This window comes from Triturus cristatus, chromosome 3_1 (genome assembly GCF_964204655.1).
Source record: "Triturus cristatus chromosome 3_1, aTriCri1.1, whole genome shotgun sequence".
NCBI classification, from domain to species: Eukaryota; Metazoa; Chordata; class Amphibia; order Caudata; family Salamandridae; genus Triturus; species Triturus cristatus.
The window spans coordinates 509,390,443-509,415,939 of record NC_140583.1 but is presented as its reverse complement, the minus strand read 5'-3'; the positions used below and the strand labels follow the sequence as shown (position 1 = coordinate 509,415,939).

The following is a 25,497-nucleotide window of genomic DNA, read 5'->3' as shown; positions in this document are numbered from 1 at the left end:
CTGGAAAGTCTCAGTGCTTCGTCCATCATCTCCTTGTGTTTGCAATTGCTGCTATCATGCCAGCATCCCCTCCCTCACTGGCCCTGATGATGTCCAGATTGGACTATGCCAACGCATTATATGCTGGCCTGCCAAAGTATCTTTTGAATAGACTCCAGACTGTTCAGAACATGGCAGCTTGGTTGGTTCTTGGTCTTTCAAGACGTGAACACATCCCCAGACATTTGAGTAATCTGCATTGGCTTTCCGTTGAAAAACATATACTTTTAAAATCAGCTCTCTTCATGCATAGAGCTCTCCATCAGTCTGGACCTTACTATCTTTTGGCCCGAATTGCCTTCTGCAACCCGGCGAGAGCCCTACGCTCATCGAATTATCATCTGGCTAACATTTCCAGAGTTTGTCTGGCTACTGCAGGCGGTGGAGCCTTTTCTTACTGGGCCCCCAGTTGGGTGGAACACGCTCCCTCTAGATTTGCATTAAACAAAGGCTGAAGCTTCTTTTAAGAAAAAGCTCAAGAGCTGCCTTGTCTCCCAGTAATTGTCATTTTGATCTATTTTCCCTAGACCGGTAAGCACCGGGACACTCTTGAGTAGCCGAACGCTCTTTAAAACCTTTTCACTATCAATTCCTCATTCCCTTCTCTGTCCTCTTTCCCTCCATCCCGATCTGTGTGGTTCTTTGTGGGGTTGTGTCCAGGCTTTCATTACTGAACTTCCCCCTCCCACTGTCTGCCTGTCTCTCTCTCTCTCGCTCTCTCTCTCGCTCTTTCACACACACTCTTTCTCCCACTCTCTTCAACTGAAATTGTCAGCCATTACTTGGGGCTAGTGAAAGTTTGTTGCAGTGATTTTATAACATACTCATATGAAGTTATATTAATTGTCTTTTAAGAGTTTCATCAGCATTTATATCAGACTGACTGGTATCTTTCCTGGCTCTAGTGACTAATAGAACTATCTTTCATGTGGTGTCTACCAATTACTGAGACGCAACCCAAGATGCTTTTCATGGAGTCCCACGTCCATATCCAGCTTGCGTTTTTGCTACCTCCATCAGGAGTTTTTTGTGTCCGTGCCATAGCAGCAACATCCTCCTCAATTCATTCTTCCACAGCTCATCTGTGGCCTTCCTCCTCGTTTGCTGCTGGGAATACTGAACAAAAAGTATTTTCCCTGTCCATCATGTTCCCCACTCTTCTGTCAGCCTCAGCACTATGCCCATCAAGTCTCCCTTCCTCTCTGCACTTCATAAACAGGACTTGCCTCTTAGTTCCACAGGCTTTGTAGTTTTCCCCTCTATGCACAAAGTTTGCTATTCTGTCTCACTCTGTTCTTCATGCTGTTCTCTATGTTCTCCGTTCCATCCGTTGTCTCATTCCTTCTTTCCCCGTCCACCAGAACTAACGCCTTTTATTCTGTCCTCTTCTCTTGTTCACTACTTTCTCATTCTTGCACAGTTACTTTTGTGTTCCTCTCTTTTCATTTGCTGTTTTGCATTTTTTTTATGTGTCCCACCCACACAACACTTACCTTCTGCTGCTCCGTGCTGTGCTCCTCCTACACCACGCACCACGTTTGTAGCTTTTTTCAGTACCATCCTCTACATCCTCCCTAATACTTTACTTTCCTTGTAAATATCCCTTCCCCAGTATTCCTTCAGCCCTATTTTTCACCCTGTTATCCTCCTTTTGTAGTTATGGCTTGAATGAATAAATTAATGAAATACTACTTTTTAAGTGCAAACAGCTGCTTCCACAAATATTCCCGGCGTTCGCCAGTAGGACTCACCTATCCACCACCTTGTTCTTCCTAAAGAGGAATGTCTTCAAATATTTTTTTAACATGAAGTGAAGAATATGACGTTTCCTCAGCTCCAGGGGCAAACTATTCCACATTTTGGCCACCTGTAGGAAACTGGCTCTCTATATACTTCACCAAAATGAGGTAGAGTGTGTAGAGTCCAAGTGTCCCCAGAGGTAGGCAGAGGTTAAAGTTAGATAGAACCTTACTCTCTATTTGTGGTAGAGTGGTTGAGCAGTAAGGCAATATCAGAGGACAGTGTTAAGCATTTGATGTACACACTCAGTCAGCAAATGAATTCACACACTCAAGAACTGAACTCTAGGCCAATTGTTTTTGTATAAAAAAAGATACTGTTCAATTTTTAGAACCAAGCGAGCCTGGAACAGGTAAGCATTAAATACTTTTCATTAGTAAGTTGCTGAACATAGAACAGTTTGAAAATGCAATAGAATGTGTACTTTGTTTAATTTACAGAGGATGCAGTAGGTTGCAAAACTTAGCAAATACAGTACATTGGAATCAATAGGCTTTTTCAGTAAATTGCAGGTAAGATACTTTTCTCGTTACTTTTCTAACTCCATGCTGGATACCTAGATTCAGCACTGGGACATTTCCTGAGAACTGGTAAGTAAATACGTTTTGGTTATTCAAATGATTTTTAAAGAATATCTTTAGGTTTCAAAACTCTACACTTGGGTCGTTTTTTTGGAAGAAAAACAGTGCATTGAAATAAATAGGCTTTCTCAGTAAATTACAGGTAAGTTACTTTGTACGTTACTTTTCTCTGCTGGGTACCTGGATTCAGCACTGGGACATTTCCTGTAAACAGGTAAGTAAATACGTTTTGGTTATTTGTGTGATTTTCAAAGAATATTTTTAGATTTCAAAACTCCACACTTAGAAACTTTTTGGAAGAAAATTGTCAATGTTATTCTATGGAGGAAAAACAGGTTATCGGTTCACAGGTAAGTTAACAACTGTGGGAGTTAAGGTTCTGGGGTTAGACTCAGAGGTCCCCCAAGGTCAGTGATGCACCCTCAGCGACACTAGGGCGGCCGGGTGCATTGTGTTGAGGCCCTATGTTATCCAATAGGGGGGAAAGGGGCCTATGGTTGGTGGCTGCTCGCAAGCAGGCCACTGGGTTGTGGGAGCAAAGCTCCTAGGGTTTAGGTCAGGGCAAATGGGGAAATAAAGTAGCACAAAAGATGCACCCTCGGCGGCACTGGGGTGGCCGGGTGTAGAGTGCTGTTTCGACGTCGGGCGCACTGTTGTTTTCTATGAGAAACCTCCGGTTTGCAAAAGCACTTCAGGCAGGGAGACTAAGGACTTATGGGTGCGATCACCACTTCGACAGGTAAGTTGGAAGGTTAAGGGTTGGTTAGGCACAGTTTTTTGGGCACACAAGGCCATGGGGCGTCGGGTGCAGGGGTGCCTTTTGGGGTCGGATCTTCTTACCAGCTCCTGGTCGCGGTTTGGGGGGGCCTTCTGGGTTTAGGCTGCAGGCTTGAGGTAGGTCAGTGGTCGCCGGATCTCGGGTCAGGATCGCCGCGGTGACCTCGTGGTTTTTTTCTACTCGAGCTCAGGCCGGGTTCTGCAGGTGCAGAGTAGGCTGGATTTGCGGTCTCCGGCTGCTGCCAGAGGTTGCAGTTGAACAAATCCGGTGTTCACGAGAGTAGCAGTCTTTGGAAGTGAAGGCAGGTGCTCCGGGATTTTCGAGGTTGCTGGCTACAGGACACACCGGGATTTTGCAGGAGCAGGTTCGAGGGGAGACAGGCCTGTAGGACTGGGGCCAAGTCAGTGGGCGTCTTCCACTTGTTAGCTGGCTGCACGGCTGTTCGGTCCTTCTTCTTCTTTTCTTCTTGTCGCTTCTGGATCTGAGGAAGCAAGGCTCAGGGTGCCCCTAAATACTAGATTGAGGGGCTTTACAGGTAGGTAAAGGGCAGGGACCAATGGGTCCCTTCCCTGGGGTAGGTACACCCCCTATCGTGCCACCCTCCAGTGGGAGGGAGGCAGTAGCCTGTCCCTGGTTGGTTGGGTCCCTCCATCCTCAAGATGGCGGTGACTCAGAGTTTTGCTTCACCTCGCCTCCCCCACCTGAGGGGTGGAGTTGGCCGAGGTGGGCAGACCTCTTTCCCTCACTTGTTTTTGACGCTGGTTCTCCCGCCCAAAGTGGGAGGGTAGAACCAGTGGGGACCAGTTGCTGAAAGAAGCAAGTAGTCTGGGGAAGTTCACAAAGGCGGCATGCCTTTGAAGCTTACCCTTTGTGAACCCTGCCCATCCTGGGGGAGGAGACTTGACACCTTGTCCCAGGATAAGCATTGTTTCAGGCCCCAGAGAGCAGCAGGCTCTCGACCCAGGGGTCCAGAAACATGTCTGTTGATGGCGGCCGAAGCAGACACTCAGTCGGGACTCTAGAGGTGGGTTAGTTTTCAGGGGGCATCTCTGAGATACCCTCTGTGTGCATTTTTCATTAAATCCCTCACTGACATCAGTGTGGGTTTAATGTGCTGAGAAGTTTGATACCAAACTTCTCAGTTTTCAGTGTAGCCATTATGGTGCTGTGGAGTTCGTAATGACAAACTCCCAGCACCATATACACTTAATGGCAGCACTGCACTGCAATTACAATGTCTAAGAATGGACTTAGACACTGTAGGGGTACAGGGCTCATGCACCTGTACCCTCACCACTGGTATAGTGCACCCAGCTAGAGGGGTGACTGATCTATGCCAGGGCAGTGGGTTGTAGGCATGTGCCATGTCGACTCTTCACTTTGTTCTGCACCAAAATACGCAGCCTGCAAAGGCTGTGTGTGTGTGTGTAAAGGTACAGGGCCTCTAAGGGTGGCACAATAAGTGCGCAGCCCTTAGAGGCCTTCTCTGGTCACAGTGCCCTGGGTACTTGTGGTACCATTTACCAGAGGCTGACCTGTGGCCAGAGATGCCAATTGGGTTTAGTTTTGGGGAAAGAACACAGGCCCTGGGAACCTGATTGGCAGGGACCCAGGGCACACCAAGTTAAAGTGCATCAATAGTCTGGCAAAAAGTGGGGGGGGGGGTTACAGCAACAAAAACCCACTTTCCTACACCACCACATATAAGAAGGCCCGCCCCCTTTGCCGAGCTAACTTTATCCTTGAAATGACAAGGAGACCCTGATCGAAGGAGCGATTATATCTTTTCGGCACATACTCTCTGAATCTCTGCAGAAGAAAAGGAGTTCCCTTTGTTATGAATGGCTCCAAAAGTGGTTAGCAGAGCTTTAAAAAAAATGATCCTCTTGTTCAGTGGTAGCCAGAGAAGCTGTTTAAACCCAGGTCTAGAATTATCTTTTTGGGGGTACTAAAAGTAAGCCGGGCAGCATCATTTTGTGCTACCTGGAGTTTGTTTAATAGTTTTGCAGGGAGTCCAAAAAAGAGGGCATTAGTCAAGTCTGGAAGTCACTACAGCCTGCACAGTTTTCTAGTATGCAATTTTCTAAGATGCGTGTGTAAAGTTCCACTTCCATGTATTAACCCAGATCCTAGTGCTTAAATGCAGGATTGCTGTCTCCCCTGCCTCATTTAATAAAAGGGTAAATGCAAATACAAGCATATATGCACACATAGATGGATGTTGGGTCAGCCATCTTCATCTATTCATCTGCTAAGCTGTTATTCTGCCCACCACAGCATACAACATAGGCCAATGGGTCAGCCCACGTCAGTAGTTGGCTCTTTTGCACTGTGAGCGATGGTGTTGATCTGATCAAAAGCATGCATTCACCTAAAAAGAAGTGGTGCCAGGGCTGGTGGTCCAGTACTCTACTCTGTCAATGCTTTTTTAAATTTGTATCTCTCTTTTAAAAAATGTTTTTTCTCATCCTTGTGTGTTTAAATGATATATTCAGGTGATACTATTTCAAAGCCAATACATATTTACAATGTGTATATTATATTTTATATTGTATTTAATATTAATTCATTTTCTTGTGATGTGCATTAAAACCAATTCCCGTATCTGTTCAAGTTCACCTGCCATTTAGGACCGAATCAATAATTCCAGATGTATAAGGCGCGGCTAATCACCCGATAGGGTATCTAGACTCTTACATGTCCGGGAGGCTTATTTGAACAGCCAGGTCTTGAGGGCCATCGGGAATTCCGGAAGTGAGGTGATCGTCCGAAGGTTCATGGGGAGGCTGTTCCAGGTCTTTGCTGCGATGTGGGAGAAGGAGCGTCCTCCACCTCTGCTTCGGTAGATGCAGAGAGTATGGACAAGTGTAAGGGAGGCAGAGAGATTTCAGGTAGTGGTTAATATATGCAGGTCCTTGGTTGTGTAGAGCCTTGCATGTGTGGGTCAGCAGTTTGAATTGGCATCTCTTCTGTACAGGGAGCCAGTGAAGTTGCTTGAGGTGGGGTGTGATGTGGGTTCATCAAGGAAGGCCGAGGATGATTCTGGCTGTGGCGTTCTGTATGGTCTAAAGTCTCTGTAGGAGGTTGCAGCAATTCCTACATACAGGGCGTTGCCGTAGTCCAATTGGCTGGTGATGAGGGCCTGTGTCATGGTGCATCTAGTGTGTAGGGGTAGCCACTTGAAGATCTTATGTGGCATGCGCAGAGTGAGGAAGCAGGCAGAGGAGACCGCGTTATTCTGTGATTTCATGGTGAGCTACATGTCAATGATGATTTCGAGGTTTCTGGCATGGTCGGAGGGAGTGGGTGCGAGTTCTAGGTCTGATGGGCACCAGGAGTCGTTCTGTGTTGCTACTGTTGCCAAAGATCAGTACTTCCCTCTTGTCTGTGTTCAGCTGCAGGCAGTTGTTCTTCATCCAGTGGGTGACGTTTGTCATACATCTGTTGAAGTTGGTTCTGGTGGTGGTGGGGTCGTTGGTGAGTGAGAGGATGAGTTGGGTGTCGGCTGCGTAGGAAATTATGTTGAGACCGTGGGATCTGACCATGTTGGCCAGCAAGGTCATATATACGTTAAAGCGCATGGGGCTGAGAGATGAGCCCTAAGGGACACCGCGGGTGATCTTCGGCTCAGAGGTGAAGGTGGGTGGTGGATCCTCTGGTGTCTTCCGGTGAGGAAGGAGGTGATCCATCTGAGCACGTCCCCTTGGATGCCGATATGGTGGAGTCTTTCGATCAGTGTGTGGTGGGATATGGCTGCAGAGAGGTCCAGAATGGTCAAAGCTGCTGTTTCTCCTCTGTTGAGGAGGGTTTGGATGTCGTCTATGGCTGCGATCAGGGCTGTTTCGGTGCTGTGATTGCTGCGGAAGCCGGACTGGGAGACGTTGAGTAGGTGGGTCTGCTCCAGTTGTGTCATGAGTTGATAGTTAAAGATCTTTTTCAGTACCTACCTGGGAATCGGAACTGGAAGATTGGCCAGGAGTTTTTGAGTTTGCTGGGGTCGGTGGAGGGATTTATGAGTAGTCGTCTGACTTCAGCATGTTTCCAGGTGTTGGGAAATGTTGCAGTAGTGATAGAGGTGGTGAATTCCTGTCCATTCCCTTGGTTTCCCAGGTTGAAGATGTGGTACTGGCATGAGTCTGTAGGAGCTCCCGAGTTTATCGATTTCATGGTAGACATGGTGTCCTGGGTGGAGATTATGTTCCAGGTGGTCATTGTGTGGTTCGTTTTGGTTGTGGTGGAGGTGTATCTGTCGAGGAAGTCTGTAGGTGTGAGTTGCGGTTCCAAGTGTCTGTATATGGTTGTAATCTTGTTGTGGAAGAAGAGGGCGAAGTTGTCGCACAGCTCCTGTGAGGGTATATGATGTTTTTTTCGCTGGCAGCCGGGTTGGAGAATTCCTTAACGATGTTGAAAAGTTCCTTGGTGTTGTTGGCACTGGCTTTGATGTGTGCGGCAAGGACTGTCTTCTTTGTTGCCCACAGGTGGTGGTAGTAGAGGTTGAGATAGGTCTTGAAGGCTGCCCTGTCGGAGGTGTCTTTGCTGGCGCACCATCTCCTCTCCAATTGTTTGCTGTCCCTGTTTCTTGTTCTGAGTTCTTGGGTTTACCAGCTGGCCTTTTTGGAGGATTTTCTCTGAATGTTGCTCTTGATAGGGACGATGCTGTCGGCACAATTGGGCATCCAGGCATTGGTGGTGATAGCAGGGTTGGAGGTGTTGAGGGGGGTCGCCCAGCTGGTCTCTTGAGATTTTGTTCCACCTCCGGTGGGGGTCATTGGTCATCTTGGATGGCAGTGTGGGGGCTGGAGATGCTGAAGTGGACAATGGTCCAATGTGAGTTCTGTGACATGGCTTTATTTGACGTGGTTGCTAGAGGTGCAAATTTGATACAGCGTGTGTCCTCTGGTGTGTGTAGGGTCGTGGACGATCTAGGTGAATCTGAGACTGCTTATACGGTCGAGGAAATGTGCTGTGTTTTTGTCATTTGGGTCATCGATGTGGAAATTTAGGTCACTGAGGAAGATGTAGTCCTTGGTGTCTAAGGCTAGGGGCGCAAGGAAGTCTGCAGTGGTTTTGCAGACGTTGGAGCGTGGGCCCGGAGTTGGTATGCGAGGATGCCTCTGATGGTTGTCTTGTCGTCCATGTGGAGTTTGAAGTTGAGATGTTCCATGGTTGTGGTGGTGTTGGTACACTGTATGGTCTCTTTGGAGTTGATGGCTGTTCATCTACGTTACTTGTTGGTGCTGTCCTAGTGAGTGATTTTATCAGTTGGTAATCGTTGTGTCAATGTCTGGGTTTAGCACAAAGAGTGGTGATTGCAGCCAAACCTTTTTATCTGTGTCACTGGAGTGGAGGCCACTTGTGTAAAGTTCCACTTCCATGTACTAACTCCGATCCTAGTACTAACATTCGAGGTGTATGGTGTGCATATTTGTGTATTAGCCTGTTGTGTGGTACATGCTTGGTGTGTATGGGTGAGCCAGAGTAATGGAGGCTGTGGGTTTCATTTTGGAAGGCCCAGGACTCTCCTCTACACAAGATGGAGGTGAGGTTGTTTTCTCACACAGTGTAAGTATACTGCTGCATTCCTGAAGTTGGAGGGAGGAGACCTAGACAATGAAGTGGAGACCGAGGAAACAAGACTCCTTTAAAAATTTAGTGAGATCTTTTGCTGAGAGGAACTGCTGGTAAGTTTTTCTGTAGCACTCCCATTAGGTAGCTGGTGGGGGTGAAGGGTGGGATTGCATCTCTGATGTTAAGGTGAAAGGGACCCCATTATGGGAGGTCAGCCTTTTGCCTCTTCCTTGAGCTCTGCTCAGTGTGGCTGTTCTAGTCGGGTACAGAAAGCTCACACCTCTATGTGCCTCTGTTGTGGGTAGTCCATGGTAAAGACTATCCTACGGTGATGAGCATTACTGTACACAAAGACTGTGTCTGGGGAACAGATTAGAAAGAGTGATTAAAAGAAGAAACACCCCAGACCGGTTCTGAAAAGGCAGTCAGGAAATCCACATCTGTCTGCTTTGACTGTATAGAAGTGGGAACCACTGTGCCAAGTTCTCTTTGACCAAGGAAGGAAGTGCCCCGCAGAGTATTCCGAAGACTGCTGTCCAACCAGAGCTCGTTCCTGCCGCACAGCCAGCTTCTCAGATATGAGGGAACAGCACTTGAAGTCTTGCCTCGATGCAAGAAGCTGTTCCTCTAAACTGAAGCACCTAGAAGCCACCGTGTCTGCTTAGAGGAGCCTGCCGGCACTGCAGGAGATGTGACTGTCCCAAGAGCACCAGCAGCAGCTGCCCCAGTGTATTGTGTGCGCCCGTCAGAGAAAGGCTTTGGAGAGGAACCTGCCTGCCATGAGGAGTGTGGAGGCAGATTATCCACACGAAGCAGTTCCAGGAGGGAAGTGCTGCCAGCGGTTGCTGCCACTCTATACAAGAACCATGCCCGAGGCGCACTATCTCACTGTAACTGCGAACTGGCCTCTGCGAACTTGGTGCAGGGCTGGTTGTGCCGTCATCATGAGGCTGTGCCCTAACTGGACTGGCAGCAAGAACCTCATCCGAGGTACCCTGCTGCTGTGGCTACCCCTGGTCAACATCTGTTGGCACTCCACCTCTACTCCCAGAAAGTTTCAAACTTATAGGCACTTTCCACTTCTTCTTTGAACCTCCTGTGAACATTCTACTCAAGTGCCCATTATATAAAACCTGCTCCGTCTTTGAGAGGTGTTCCTTCGGTTACTTTACTGTTCATATTGCTCCATGGTTCCATGTGGATGCCTGTAAGCACTTTTACCTGGGCCCTGATTCTGAAACTCTTTAAACAACCACTACAAAGAGTGCCAACCCATGTGGATCGTGAGAAACGTCCTTGCCTTGGCTGCGCCAAACCTTCAGGGCTCTGCAATGTCTCTCGGCCAAGCAGTGTTGCGACTTTAAAGCACTGCGGAGGATTCTAAGGCGACGCTTCCAACTCCCCGCAGCTGTTCGCGCCGATCAGCCCACCAGACCTCCGGTGTGCGCCCTGCGGCCGTCTGTGTATTAACCAAGGAAAGATGAATGATCGGTTCGGAGAGACGTTCAGGCGTTCAGCCCGTCGATTGCACTTACAACCAGAAAGGGACTTCCTGAAATTTGGGAAACGGGCCTAAAATCTACTTCTTGTGGGCCATGCATGGACGCTAACATCTCCCAGGTGCTTTAACCCTTAAATCTATGCACCCTCCTTTGCATCTGCTAGCTTCTCTCCTTTGCTTCCAAAAGGACAGTACCCTAAAGCAGCAATAACGAGGCATGAGAGAAATACTTAAACACTAAATAAAGAACTGAAACATTTGAACACTCTCGGAAAATAAGTGCCCACCTTACAATACTGCGGATAGCGACGTACTCTGGGTGTTATATCACTGACATCTTTTCATGTTTTTTTTCTACCCCCCATATATAAATGAGTTGTGCAAATTGCATTAAATCCTTGGTGAGTGCAGGGGCAGATTGTAAGAGGGACAGCGCCAGGCAGCATAGGGCGTGTTTCATGTGCTGTGGTTCACCAAAATAGCATTAGTGCGACCAGAGAGTCCATTGTCACTGCCCGCTGATGGGAGGCCACAGACCGCTCAATACTTCCACCCACCGTGCCGCTAAATCCGCCATGTGGCACGTCCGAGAAGTGTATTACTTATAATCAGTTATTGAAGCAACGCGGCACAGGAAATGTGCAGTACAGCGGAGTCTCGCATGCCTCGCCGGTACTACATGTGCTGTCATTCGCCAGGCAACTTTCTCCTAATGAATGCTGGAAGAGCCCTCTATTCGTTTGAATCGAAATGAGGGCCACAAACATGGAAAACCACTCGCATTCCTTTCCGTCTGTGCTTGGATTCATGGTCGAGGTGCACAGAATTCTCTTGAATCGCAATATTTTAAGAGTTCCTAAATGTAAACTAGGCTGCAACATACTTTAACAGAAGGCAAGTTTCTGTTCAACAAAACCCCACTGAACTCAAGAGATCTCTTTGGAATGGTGGGAATTACTACATATTTCAAGAAGAAACATTGGCAAAACTAGGTTGGCAACATCGGATCGCTTCATGTGTGTTGTATAGTGTGTCGATCTTTGTAAAGGCAGGTACTTTTACCGAGTGTCCCCACAAGACACAGGGAGCCATGTCACAAGTCAAGGGGCCTCGCGGCTTATCGCCCCTAACAGTACTTTCAGAACTATGTGTAGAAGGGAGGTGGGGGTACCAGCCCCACTGGCTCCTCATTGAATATTCATCAGCTGGCTCGTATGCGCAGCTACGGGCTACTTGAGTTTCCAACCCCCTATAGTTGCAAGAAGTTTAAAACACACTTGAGCCCTGTTGGCAAGTGCAAGCCTGTTGACCAGGTCTACCTTAAAAGCCTTTCAGCCATGCTCATAAGTGCTGGTAAAAAGTAGTGCCACTTTAAACGTTCCAGACGGAAGCCAACCGCTTCTGCCAATGCCGATGCATGCCAGCTGTTTATAAATGTACTGTTTCCGGGAAGTGGGGTGAGGGCGGGGCCAGAGGCGTGCCTGGTACAGCAGCTCCCTCGCCTGCTTTGAAAGATTGACAGTACACAGGTGCGCCTGAGCTCATCGCTGTATATTGCCAAACGTTGACAAAGCCAGTAGTTTCTGCAGCTGAGTAGTGAAAAGGGTTTCTCATGCTCCATCAACACACACACACACAAGAGGTGCTACACGGGCAGTAGCTGGGAAAAGCAGCCAGGCTCATGAATGGCGCTAACCGGATGTCCGGGACCTGGTGAAATGCTACTCCATTATTAGAAGGGTGCCACAGGACAAAGGTTGTCTACCATACACCCTCAACACAAGAACTTCAAGACTGGGTACATGTAATTCTAAACAAAAAGAGAACTGAGCACTCAATAGAATAAATCATCAATTTCCAAAATGTCCATAGTTGAGATACTCTTTGTTCTTTAGGCCTTCTTCTTATTTCAAGGCCCAGAGAGGGGAGGACGGGTTGCCTCGGCACCCCCTCTCTGTGTGCCTTCCAGGAGCGGGCATCTTCTACTCCCGTGAATACATTGAAACCTACAGAATCGGTACTGTTGATGATGTCAGCTTGTCTTCATTTAACATACATACAGGAGTGGCCGGTGTTTAGGACGAGGGCCAGTCGGGTGGGGAATAAGGGTCAAGGAGGGGGGCAATATAAAAAATATTAATGATGAAAAAGCGTACCTTCGGCGGGCCGCATCGCGCTCCCCTGCGCCTCTTCTTCAGGCACAGGCTCCCAACCTGCCCTGCGGCCAATCCTGAAGCTGCTCTCACACGAGAGCTGCTTCAGGATTGGCCCGAGCGCGCTCGATTTGCACGCATGGATAGACTAGGAGTCTGTGCCTGCGCTCTCCAACCCGGCAATGCAGCTGGGGTTGCAGAGCGCTTTACTCCGCATCAAGGTTTGGCCGGCCTGAGACAGTAAGCCAAACCCTCATACACAGTGAAGGGAGTGCACGAACACTCCCCTCAGGGTCGTCACCCCCCAGGCCGCCCCCCAAGACTCCTCAGGAAATGAGCAATAAAACAAGTGTCATTCGGTTTTTCCTTTCCTGACGTTTTTGGGGTGGCATCTCTCCTCTGCCATATCGGAGGAGCCGCCGCTGGCTACATACTTGCGTATCATGAACTGCACACGTGTAAAGGAGAGCCGTCGTACCGCCCAGTAGTGTTGGCACATCATAGAGATGATCACCGTTCTAAACAAAAGCAGACTCTATGAAATTGGATTACACAGTTGACATTGCCACATGCTCAGTAAATCTAGGCCTGTGTCTAGAGGGAGGGGAGCAGCCACAAACCTATGCAGCTGAGGGATATTGCATCTGCCTCTCGCAGCTGTGTTTTTTGCTCACACTGACATTTTGCCACATATATACACTGGATACAAAAGTCTCACTAGGAGAGGCACCTGTGTTTGGAGTACACCCCTTACAGTCCATTGGAGAGATGAGGATAGGGGACTGGATATATGAGGTTACCAGCTTACATTGCCGCTTACAAGAAAGAAGGACAAAGGGAACCAACCACCCACCCACCCAGAAGTAGGGCTAAGATTGGCTGTCTCATTATAGTGCTGGCCAATCAAAATGTTCCTCATTTTGACTGGAATGAGAGCTTGGGAGTCCAGTATCACATATCAGTGAAGAATAGCATAGTTCTGCAAAAGCGGGAACATAATATTTTATTAATCAGAGAAAAAAGGTAGCCAGGCTCACGAATGGCGCTAACCGGATGTCCGGGACCAGGTAATATGCTACTCAGTTATTAGAATGGTGCTACAGGACAAAGGTTGTCTACCGTACAACCTCAACTTCAAGACTGGATAAATGTAATTATAAACAAAATGAGAGTCCTGAGCACTCAATAGAATAAATCATCAATTTCCAAAATGTCCATAGTTGAGATCAATTTTTCTTTAGGGATTATTATTTCATAATCATTTGATAGTCCAGGTTATGTTGATACAAGGTACAAGCAACCACGGGCAAACAACCAATACGTGTTTCGTAATATGGCGAATATGCCTGCCGACTTCCTCAGGGCTGCAACAAGATATCAAGGAAGCTCTGTATAAGAATTACTATAATGTTGTGCTAGAGATATACCAGCACCACCTGCGAAAGGTGATGGTGCATCCCAAGCAGAAAGTGAAAAATCGAATCACCCAAGAGATAGGATCATAACCAAGAAAAAAATCCTTGCAGTATAATGTGACCATTAGATCAGACAAAATAATAGTCCATAGCCAATTAACTGGAGAAACACTGTGAAAGAGAGTAGTATTCCCAAGAAAGTGCACCCAACAACTCTGAGTCACACAACCAAGTGTAAAAAGAAAAAATAGAGTTATTATGAGACAATCCATAATAACCTGCAAAAAAGAGCCACGCTGCAAAGTCCATAAGAGACCCAAATTACCAATCGTCCAAAATGTCCCATTTCTGAAGCAAGTTAAAAGCAAGTAGTCAGCCACAATATATTCATTCAAGAAGGTCCCATCCATCCATGTCTTAATAGTGCCACGGAGACCCGATCCAAAAAGTATTCCCCCTGTATGCGATACCTATAAATCCAGACTAGCCGTACCATGCCTAACATAAACCCACGCCACATAATACAAGGCAATTTGTCAAAAAATTCATTGTCAAAAGGATTCCCCTATAATTGTATAAAGGTCTGAGTAACAGTATCCCAGTATAATTCTTGTATCTAAAATCACCCTGTTGGAGAATATTATTGATATGTGTAAATGCCAAAATATATATAACTCTACTCCTACATATGCATGCTACCAAATTCCTAATGGTATGACCCCGTCCGTTATTTTCCTGTGTACAAATACACTTAATGCAATAAGAAAAGCAGTACCCCAGGCAGTACAATGTATTCCATCATCCCACTAAATGCTTAATCAATCAGAGAGGTCTATTGGTTACCTCTTGGGTATGACCTTACCTCCTTCTGACTGATACAGTGTTGGAGGGTTTGTCAGTTTGCAGACATGAGAATGAGCGCTCCCAGCTTACGCCAACTCACACAGTGGTACAAGGCTCAACAATAGAAGCATTTGCAATTAGAGCCCGCCTGCGTCCTATCCTATACACAATTTTACATAGGATTTATTATTACAGGGTCGGAATGCATAAAAGTGGCTTTTTCACTATGCGGGGGCGCGACTTCATCCATACCATATAGTCATGCTCAGCCATATAAACACATGGGGTAGAGTGCTCTCAGAACTTAGCGCAATCCTGGAGGTGCAGGTACCAGAAGAGCCTAAATATGTCCCTTTGGGGATACCCAATGATTTTGATGTTACACGAATGAAACTCTTGTTGTATAATTTAGGGTTAATAGTAGCCAAACGAGACTGTACTAAGCCGTGTGTGCCCCAGAAACTCCTACTCTGGCTGAATGGAGAAAGGATATGGATCTGTTTATGGCAGATGCATGAGTAACCTACCACAGTAGGGTCAGCCCGCGCAAATTCTAAAGAATATGGGGTGTATGGATGGAAGTCTATGGACTGTCTGAAGCTATTAACATTGCTGTGGGGCCTTGTCTTTAACTATGTTTTACATCCTGTGATGTTTCGTTTTGTTGTACCAGATGCGATCGTGATAATGTCTCCTTTGCCTTCGCCAGTTGTCTAATAACGGTAGTGCTTAGTCTATTGTGGTCCCATCGCCACGTTCTTCTGTTTAATGGGGGAACCCACCAGTACTCCCTTTTGTTATCTCATAAAAAACCCAAAATATAAATATTTGGTAAAATCCAATGGAAGCGCTCATTCACATTTATTTGAAGAGCGTTGCCACTTCCACCCCAGGCTCCACCTTGACTAGACTGCAAACGCAGTAGATTCAGAGCAGTGGCGCTAAACGCTTGCTATGCCAAAAGTCGATAGGCACTGCGAGCTGAGTGATCTGTGTCGTCTTTTGGATGGGTTGTTAGAGTAACCATCTACCTCCGTAATACTAGGAAAACAATATTTCTAGTCACAGGTCTCACTCTCATTAACTGTTTTCAGTATGTGAATGTAATGTTTTTGTTTAAGGCGTTGTAAATTTGATTAAGAGTTCCATAATAAAAAAAATGAACAATAGGCTGCTCTTTCTCTTCCATTTTTATCATTGTCATTCACTTTTATCCTTTTTATGAATTTTGTCTCCTGCCTCACCCCCTCACATTTTGGTGTTTGTCCCTAGCTCCATGTTCATCTTTTCAGGACCTCCTCTCCCCTTCCCCATTTCAGAATGTTCCATTTCCCCTCTGTCGTTAAATTTACTGACTTGCACCCCACACAAATATCACACCACCTTTTACAAGAGAGGTCTCGTCTACCTCCTCTCCCTGTCGACTTCACCTACATTCATGTGCAGGCTGTCCCACTCCCAGGTCCCTTTTGTCAGTACGAGCTCGCTTCAGCTGTCTGTCTGTCTGTCTGTCGCAGATAGCATTGCGTACAATGATGCTTAGAGTGGGCTATGGGACTGCCTGTTGCTCATGTTTGGATGGCCCTTGTGTCTAGCTCAGTTCCACGCTCTTTATTAGACATCTTTGGGGGCTTTTATCCCTATTCTTGTGGTTGTCTCACCCAGGGAGCATTGCTTGTTTGCCCTCACTTGTGATTGGCTGGGTTTGGGAGTGTGTGTTTTTTTCCCCTTGCTCTCTGCTCCTACAGTGCACGTGTGCTCTTTCCCTCACCCCTGAATCCCCACCTCTTTTTGTCTCTCCCATCCATATCCTCTTGCTTTTTTTCTTTTTTATTACACATTTTAAGCTTGCACCAGAGTGTGTTCCCTCACTCTGTCTGCTTCCCCTCTCTGTTTATCTACCATCCCAGGTCTTCTGCCTTTTCACATGTCCTTTGGGCGCTGTCTGCAGCAACTTTTCTCCACTCCATTGGCTTAACCCTCCTCCTGCGCATTCCTCTCCCTGTCCATCTCTCACCGCTATTACTTTTGTCCGTGCTTGATGTTTCTAAAATGCGTTGCCTTAGGTGAAACCAACAGTGTCGACCGTCCATCTCGAAAGTTTGTTTTTTATGCTTTCAAGATGGCCCTCATGTTGTGTGAAGCAACGTGGCATTACGCAGTGTGGCAGGTATCTTGTTTTCTTACTTTCAAGCTTGCCCACAAGGTGCATCAATCTCACACTCAATAAGGGTGACCATGTTGGAAGTATGGAATCATTACTTTCTATGCTTTCATGATGACCACTTCTTTGGGTCATGCCACGTTGCCTCAAGCAAAGGTGGCAGGTTGCAATGCCCAGACATTTTAAAAGCAGCTGACATTGGCAAAGACACACAGCACTGGCAAAGTGACACAGATTGGCGCTACCAATGCTTATTTGTAATGTTCCCCCTACTCACCTTGCATTCTCAAGTCTTTCTCTCTCTCTCTCTGTGTCATTACTTTTCTTTCTCGCCCCTTTCTTTCTGTCTATTTTCTTTCTGCCTCTTCCTTTCCTTTCTCCTTGCTTTGGGGCACCACCGGGAGAAAAACCAGGCAAAACTACATGAAAAACTTCATCTTTAGCAGGCATGGTAGAGCAGAGGCGAGGGAAAGCTGCTAGATCTCGCAACAACTGTTCTTTGTCAGAAGAATATTTGGTAGTCTTGTGATGCTTCTTACTGCGGCCCACTTCAAAATATTGCAGTGCTTGAAGTATTTACTAGTCTAGTTGCTAATAGTTTTCGCTCTTCTTTTTACAGAAATGCTAAACTAGCCAGATGGTATGAGAGATGGATCGCTTCACCGACTTCGGAACGCAGACTGATGCTGTGGTGGTGCTGTCCCTGGCCCAGGCAGCAGTCCTGGGCCTGGTGTCGGACAATGAGCTGCTTGGGGCCACCATTAGCCCCAGCGGCTTTTTCCCATCCTCTGGGAATGAGCTGTTAGACAGCGGACCTATTGAAGCAGAGCAACCAGAGGGTGGAACTTACTCAGAAGCTGGCTTTCGGGTCGCAGCAGAACCACAGGAAGAGGAGGCAGAAAAACACACGAGGAGGAAAAAGAGACCCCCTGTAAGGCTTGTGCCTAAAATTAAATATGAGAAAGTTGAAGAAGAGGATGGAATGGATCACATGTACCCGGTGACTACCCCTTCATCCCGTAAGCATGAACCCGAGAGTAACCCTCTGGAAGGCCAAGAGGAGCAAAACACTGTTCAAAGCAGGAGTGTGAAAATGATCGACCTGAGTACGTTCCACAGGAGACCCCGACGTATCCGGAACTCACACCAACAAATTGATAGAGCTACAGAGACTTATTCTCATGACCGCCAAGACATTGCGCAAGATGGCTACTCTGAGTCAACAATGGATGCAGCCCCTGAAGGCACAGAATCGGACAATATAAAGGGGGAGTGTGATCTGGACCAAAATTCTTTAACAGAGACAGACGGTCATGTGCCCACATTGCCTGGAGAAAACGGGCAGAACTATGTGTGGCAAGAGTCCTCAAATGAGCCTGATTTCGACACCAATGATTCTAGCATGCAACGCAACAAAAAGGCTCAACTGGACCGTCTTGACATCAATGTCCAGATTGATGATTCCTATTTGGTGGAAACTGGTGACCGGCAGAAACGGTGGCAATGCCGCATGTGTGAGAAATCCTACACCTCAAAGTACAACTTGGTGACACACATCCTTGGCCACAGTGGCATCAAACCCCACTCATGCCCACATTGCAACAAACTCTTCAAACAGCCAAGTCACCTGCAGACACATCTTTTAACTCATCAAGGCACACGACCACACAAGTGCGAAGTGTGTGGTAAGGCGTTCACTCAGACGAGCCACCTGAAGAGGCATATGCTACTGCACACTGATGTGAAGCCATACAGCTGCCGCTTCTGTGGACGTGGCTTCGCCTACCCCAGTGAACTGAAAGCTCATGAAGTGAAACACGAGAACGGGCGCTGCCATGTGTGTGTGGAGTGTGGTCTGGACTTTGCCACACTCACACAGCTAAAGCGTCACATATCCTCACACCAGGGTCCTACATTGTACGAGTGCCTAGAATGTAACAAAACATTCCACTACCGCAGCCAGCTGCAAAATCACATGTTGAAGCATCAGAATGTACGCCCATTTGTCTGCACTGAGTGTGGCATGGAGTTCAGCCAGATCCACCATCTTAAGCAGCATTTGCTCACGCACAAGGTATGGTTGTTCAACTAATCTTGAAAACCCAGTTGCGCTTTAATCTGTGATATTGGAACTAACACTTCATGGAGTGGGGGCTAATGCATTGTGGATGTCAAAAGAGGGTGGAGTGTAGGCGTTGTCGTACTCTGGGATGGTATGCTTTTAGATCCAAATAATGCATTTAAAGGTAATATTTTTGTTGTTGATATTTCACTAAACCAAGATGGGTCTCCTGCACCGTTCCGAAGAGGAATGAGATATTAGCTTTTACATTCTTCTAAATATGCAAAAAAGTACATTTAACCACTGTCTGTTCTTATTTAGCCTACACTCAAGTGGAATCTCCTTAGTGTTTGAGACGTCTGGGCTAACGTGTGCACATGGCATCATCACCGCCATGGCTGTACAAGGGTCAGTGCATGGGCAGGCAGACCCTATGGATGTCGTCCTCTCGTATCTATAAGTCCATTTAGATAGGGTTATATAGAAAGTGCATTTTTGTTTTAGCTACAACATCCCATAAAAAATAGACTAAACTTCGGCTAGTCATGCTGACCAGATCCCAGTCAGAAAGCTGCAATTAGGAAGGATATTAGAAAAAAACAGTTACAAAATGAATGGAAACTCCTGCAAAGTCTTTTTTTTCCATAAAAATTCCTCTTTCAATGACATGACTGAAGCTGTAGATTCCACATTTTAAGGTCAAACCTAGACAGCGCATGCGCTGCCTGGGAGACATGTTGCATGTCTTCTGTGGGCTTTTGGCATGCTCATCGATTGCAACTGGCCGTTTTCTGTGCCATTCTGAAATGCTTGCTCTTTATTGGCCTTTCACGTTTAATTGTCCCTCCTCTGTGTGGTTCATTTCCCTCCCATGGCGAACTTACTAAGCGATCCTTCTCTTTGGCCATTACCCGTTCAGGTCCCTCCTGGTCAGCCATCACATGTTCTAGATGGCTGACTACACAGGTCAGAAGTATGGTTTAAGTAGATTGCTATGCCTACAGCTGTGCATGCACTAACTCAATGTCACTTCGTGATGCGTGCGTACTCACATTGGGAACTTATTTTGTTATTTTTTAAAGTGCGCATACACTTCCCAAAGCGTTAGGAAAAAAGATTTGTTTCTATTGCTGTGGTAGAGTGAGGACGTGTTTATCTTTGGCAAGTGTGTGTGTGCGCTTTAGAAAAAGAACCAAATAAGTTTCCAAAGCGTGTGCACACACTCTTCCTGAGTGTTTGAAAAAAGATTGTTTTTATAATGATTATATAGTGTGTGCGTGTTTACATGTCGTTTTATGTGTTTGTTTTAAAAAAAATATTGTGCCTGTTTACACTGGAGGGGCGTGTTTTGTCAACGGCACGCATGTCTCCATCTACATTGGAACTGCGGCACAGAGACACGCTATGACTAAATACATATAAGGCCCCAAAGGCAAGACCGATTGCATTGCAAATGCTTGTTTAGTCCCTTTTGAAGTTTGAAAAACATTTTGAAAGTACTTGTTGTCAATGCAGTGCCACTTCCTGAACATTGCTTAGTGGGCAGACAAGGTGAACTAGAGCCCAAGTTGTAGTCCAGGTACGCAGGGCGGAATCCAAGTGAATTCTTTGAAGGTTAATTGTTTTTATGGACAGCAGTTGAAGGCGAGCTCTAGGAAAGTATTGTTCCTTTAAATATAGAAAGATACTCCATCAGTCAACACGTACATCAGTTCACAGCGGAAAACAAATGCGAAACAAATCAGTCTTGGAAAACCATCCGTTTACGTGGGCTTGAACAGATTATTACCTAAATTTGCTATTAAGAAATCATTACGTGAATGTCATCAGACAAGATGTTGGTGAAACAGTTTGCTTTAATGTCACTCCCGATTTTAGTAATTTTAGTTGAACGTGTCAGGGCTGCAGACCCCCGGCAGAGTCACTGCACGGGGGCATTACTAGCAGTGAAAGGTAGGAGTTCCTGTGTGGGATTCACAGTGCTGTTTACAAAGCGCATTTGGAAGAAACTGCACTCTGTTTCAAAACCTATCCTGTTGGAGAGAATGTATTGGTTCTGTGAAAGAAAACTGACACTCCGGATAGCAAATCGAAGTCGAACACGTTTAATGCAAACAACTAGCCATCAAACATTTAAAATAAACAAGGCAAACAAAGCATGTAATGTAAAAATAAATACATTTTGGTCTTGCATTATACACTTCTTCTGAATGCTAGTGAATGGAAGCAGAAAAACATGCCAGACAGTAACCTATACACGGGCACTAAAGAGCAGCTCCGAGGCTGTTCTCGTGGGAAGAATGCGAGACCTTGGAATAACGATACACATTTCTTGAATAAAAGACTGACTCGACTGCTTTCTGCAATTCTAGCTTCAGTGTGCCAACTTCGGTACAGGGCTGTGCTTAGTAGGACAGTTCGGCTAAAATGTACAACGTACACACAGGATAGCAAAATGACAGTTTGATTAAAATACATGTAAATGTGCAATCCTGCTATGGCTTTAGTGAGCTTCAAGCAGACATAGACACTAAATGAGCACTTATTAAAACACGTGGATCTATGCTCACGCAGTGTATTCGCATTTGTTAAGACTAACAAGCCCTTTCTCTCGTGGGGAGTAGGAAGGGCCAGCAGCGGGCCAAGGTTGTTTTGTTGAGGAAATGGTTTTCTGCCTATGGCTGGATGCAGTGGGTTCTCGCCGTAGCGGGCGACCCCTCCTGGTTGCCACAATATTCCTACACAATACAATGTACATTTAAGCACTAGGTGTCTGCAGAGAAGAGCCACCTCAGATTGCCTCTCACCATTAAGAACAAGCATTTACATTGCAATAGGTCTCGCAATGACATTGTTTTGAGCTATTGGCATTGAAAACGTTATTGTTTTTTTTTCCCCTTCGTGAACATTAATCAAGTAATGGCGTTGTAAATGACAATGTCTTTTACCCCCTGTCGACCCCCCGCAAAGCCCATCAGCATGTGCCCGTCATAAAAAGGAATATTGACAATCGCATCTTAAACATTTTGCAACAATTCTATAGTTTCACAGCAGTTCTAAATTACATTTTAAAATAAAATGTATATTCTCATAATATTAGCACATTGAATGCAAGAGTTCATATGCATCTAGGCAAGAGACCCCTCGGTACACGGAGAGTTTATATGCGTATAGGCAAGAGACATTCGTTACACGGAGAGTTCATGTGCATCTAGGCAGCAGCCATCTCGGTCCACCGAGCATTCATAAACGTCTAGACAAGAGACACCTCGGTACACGGAGGATTCATATTCGTCTAGTAGGCAAGAGCCATCTCTGGCCACGGAGGATTCATATGTGTCTAGGCAGGAGACATCTCGGGCCACGCAGGATTCATATGCGTCTAGTCAAGAGACACCTCGGTACACGGAGAGTTCATATGCGTCTAGGCAAGACACATCTCTGGCCATGAAGGGTTCATATGCGTCTAGGCAAGAGACATCTCGGGCCACAGAGGGTTCATAAATGTCTAGGCAAGACACACCTCGGTACAAGGAGAGTTCATATGCATATAGGCAGGAGACATCTCAGGCCACGGAGGGGTCATATGCGTCTAGGCAGGAGACACCTTGGGCAATCGAGAGTGCAGGTCTGTGGTGACAAGCTGCAGCCCGGGCCACGGAGAGTTTGTGTGCGTCTAGGCAGGAGACATCTCGAGCCATAGAGTTTTCATATGCGTCGAGAAAGGAGACCGCTGGAGGTACATAGCCCATGCGTGTCCAAAAGGCGAGTGTGTACCCAAATCTGGGTAGGCAGAAGGCCAGAGGTTATTTGTGTATTTTTAATAAGAAGACAACGGACCAGAAAATGTGCATGGTAGGAAATTTGTGTATCCTCCCTGGTCATAGCTCCGGGGACGAGCCACTCGCATCTGTGTTATCCACTGAGCTCAAATTCCAACCCGCCTCCAAGCCTTTAGCCTCCAAACGTCTGCCATTTTCAGCTAGTCACAACAGCAGCCACAGCCACCCATCATCATCCACAGAACGAGGAGATGGAGAACGCCTGAAATTAAACCTCTCTGGCCTAACAGGAAGAGATGGGGCCGCAGAGCCCTAAGGTATGCCCTTTCCCGAAGTGCAAGTCACTGCACTTCTGGTGTAACCATTCCAGGTACACCCACAACACCACCCACCCCTGGGAAGTCTAAACCATTCCTTGCCTAGAACTCCATTTTCACTCAATTGTGCACATACCGCTTCAGTTTATTCGACCACTTTCCGGACCTAGATCCACATGTTACCAAAAACTAGTGTAACCTGAGAGTGATGGTCGTTACCCTAGCGTGGTCCAGGTGAACACGCTGCTGCCCTCTACACACTACATTGGCGATAAGGGGCCCGCAAGCTGCGATTAAGGAGCGACACGAATAATCCAAAGAATGTGCAGCATTTAGATAGGCTAGATACGTGCCAGAGAGCAGGGGGATCGGAGATTATGCACACGCACGTGAATGCACACGTATCGACTGTGCACACGTAGCAGCACTGGACTAAAAATCCGCTGCGCACAACTGATCAGACTTAAAAGCCATTGATATGTGTGCCACACATGCGCGCATCCTGCTTTCATCATAGTACGGTGAAAGGGAGTGGGCGCCCACTGCCTCTTCCCACCCTTCCTCCATGCCTCCCTCCTCGTAGGAGCTGCTGCCGGGGATGAACCGGCCATGGCAGCCAGCCTCACGGGAGGTCACACGCTGCTGCTCTTAATATTTTCCAGGCTCCTCGCCCTCCTCCTCCCCGCCGCCGCGGGCAAATCGGCTCCTTCATAGTGCAAAGATCCACGGCTTTCGATCCCGGCCGTGCCATCTTAGAGGCAGATATAGAGGGGGTGGTGCAGCACGGGAGCGGGGTGGGGGCAGACGGTTCACGGCAAACTTCTCTGGGCAAGGTCACTGTGTGCTTGCAGATACAAAACGTACTGTCAAACAGGTTTACCCTTCTGCAGGACCTATCAATGGAATGCGTAAGCCTCTGGTGGCGGCACAGCAGCAATGGTCATGGGTGCCACCCTACCCCTCATTTACAGCTCAGTGGGGAAACCGAGATCCGGTTGAGAAGGTGACGGTGCTTTAGAGGGCTAAACCTATTAAACTGATTGGGGGGTGATCTTGTGGTAAAACTACAGGAAAAGAAACGCAGTTTGTGGGGGATGGCGTTGGGTGTACCCGGGCAAGATGTCCCCCTGGAGTGTCCTTGCTGGAGAAGGTTCCCTTCTCTTGTAGGGAGAAGATCACTGGAATACATGGAGGGGTGCAGTGCACCGTCCCCGGCGTCTTTAGCTATAGTGTATAAAGTGAGAACTACACCTAACCATGGGCAAAAAAGCGCTTTACAATCACGTAGCACTTGTTATCAATAGGCAGCAAACTTACAGAAAAAGCAGTAGACACTGATTAAAGAGACCTGAAGAAGACTGAAGACCAAGCATCCTTGGTATTTAGTCTTCCGAGCCGACCCTCGGGCACCGGATGTCATTCTTTTTCAAATTAGGCACTGAGTAATGTAAAGAGCAGAAAAATACGTTGCTGGTAAAGCTTGAATACAGCGAGGTAAAACAGGCGACAATACAATAAGCACTTTTATTTAATGACAGAGGGCGTTTGGGATAGACCCGTCTGAAGAAAAAGAAGAGGACACTTTAGGGCATTTCTAGAAAATTGAGAAATAAAGAGCACGGTTATCGGGGTTGTTGGTGCAGGGACATAATCATAATCCATTCTCAACTGAATGGCTCTAACAAATCTGTGCCTTCAGCAGCCTGGGTTAGGAGAGCCAGTGTGAGGAGAGGGAAGGGGGGTGGAGAGAGCAGAGCAGGCCGAGCAACTCCATTGTCTGACGCTAATTAGAAACAGATGGCCCCCTATACAGATAAGGAACTGCTTCATGACAGCCGTGAGGCAGACGCCCCAGTCCGGATGGGCCGTCCAAAAGGGAGAAAGGGCAGTGGCCCAAAAGCATCCTTTTCAATGGGAATCCAGTGTTTAGCACAAATGCTAACGGACCCAATGAAAATGTTGGGCGGGGCTTCAAGTCCCCATCTAAAATCTCCTCTCTCACTTTAGGTCTCGCTGAGCGTGCAGCGCATGCGCTGCAACACTAGGCGAGACCTAAAAACCCCAGATCTTGAGTTTATAACTCAAGATTGTGCTTCAGTAAAAAACTAGTCAGCAGAAAGGTACCCAACTGACTACAAAACCCTCAAACCTATAAAAAATAACTGAGGGGAAAAAAGAATGTGCCAAAAATGCAAACTAGGGACAATAGACCATAAAAATTACGTGGGTAGTGCTACAACGACGAGTTCAGGTTTCTCCGCTTTTTATATGGTGTAAAACAGGAAACCTAAAAACAGAAAGGAGGCACTATCTTAAATGGGTCATTCCATTAAAAAAAAAAAATATATATATATATATCAGAAAACCTCTCCTTCAACAAAGAGAAGCAGCACTCCAACAACTTAAATCCTTTAATTAAAACGCGGCAGTCCTTATATATTTTGGTCACCATTGACCTTCTTCAGAGGCGAGCCGGTGTGGACATCGGTAAAGA

The 25,497-nt window shown here is 46.7% G+C and overlaps 1 protein-coding gene across 1 annotated transcript in view; it reads left to right on the top strand.

Moving 5' to 3' along the window:
- The window catches only part of ZNF710 (zinc finger protein 710), a 207,583-nt gene that overhangs the window by 147,315 nt on the left and 34,771 nt on the right, over positions 1-25,497 (top strand). Inside the window, exon 2 of the mRNA XM_085644410.1 lies at positions 17,462-18,916. Coding sequence (XP_085500536.1) covers positions 17,492-18,916 — 1,425 coding nt within the window. The 5' untranslated portion in view covers positions 17,462-17,491. The remainder of the gene's footprint in view (positions 1-17,461; positions 18,917-25,497) is intronic.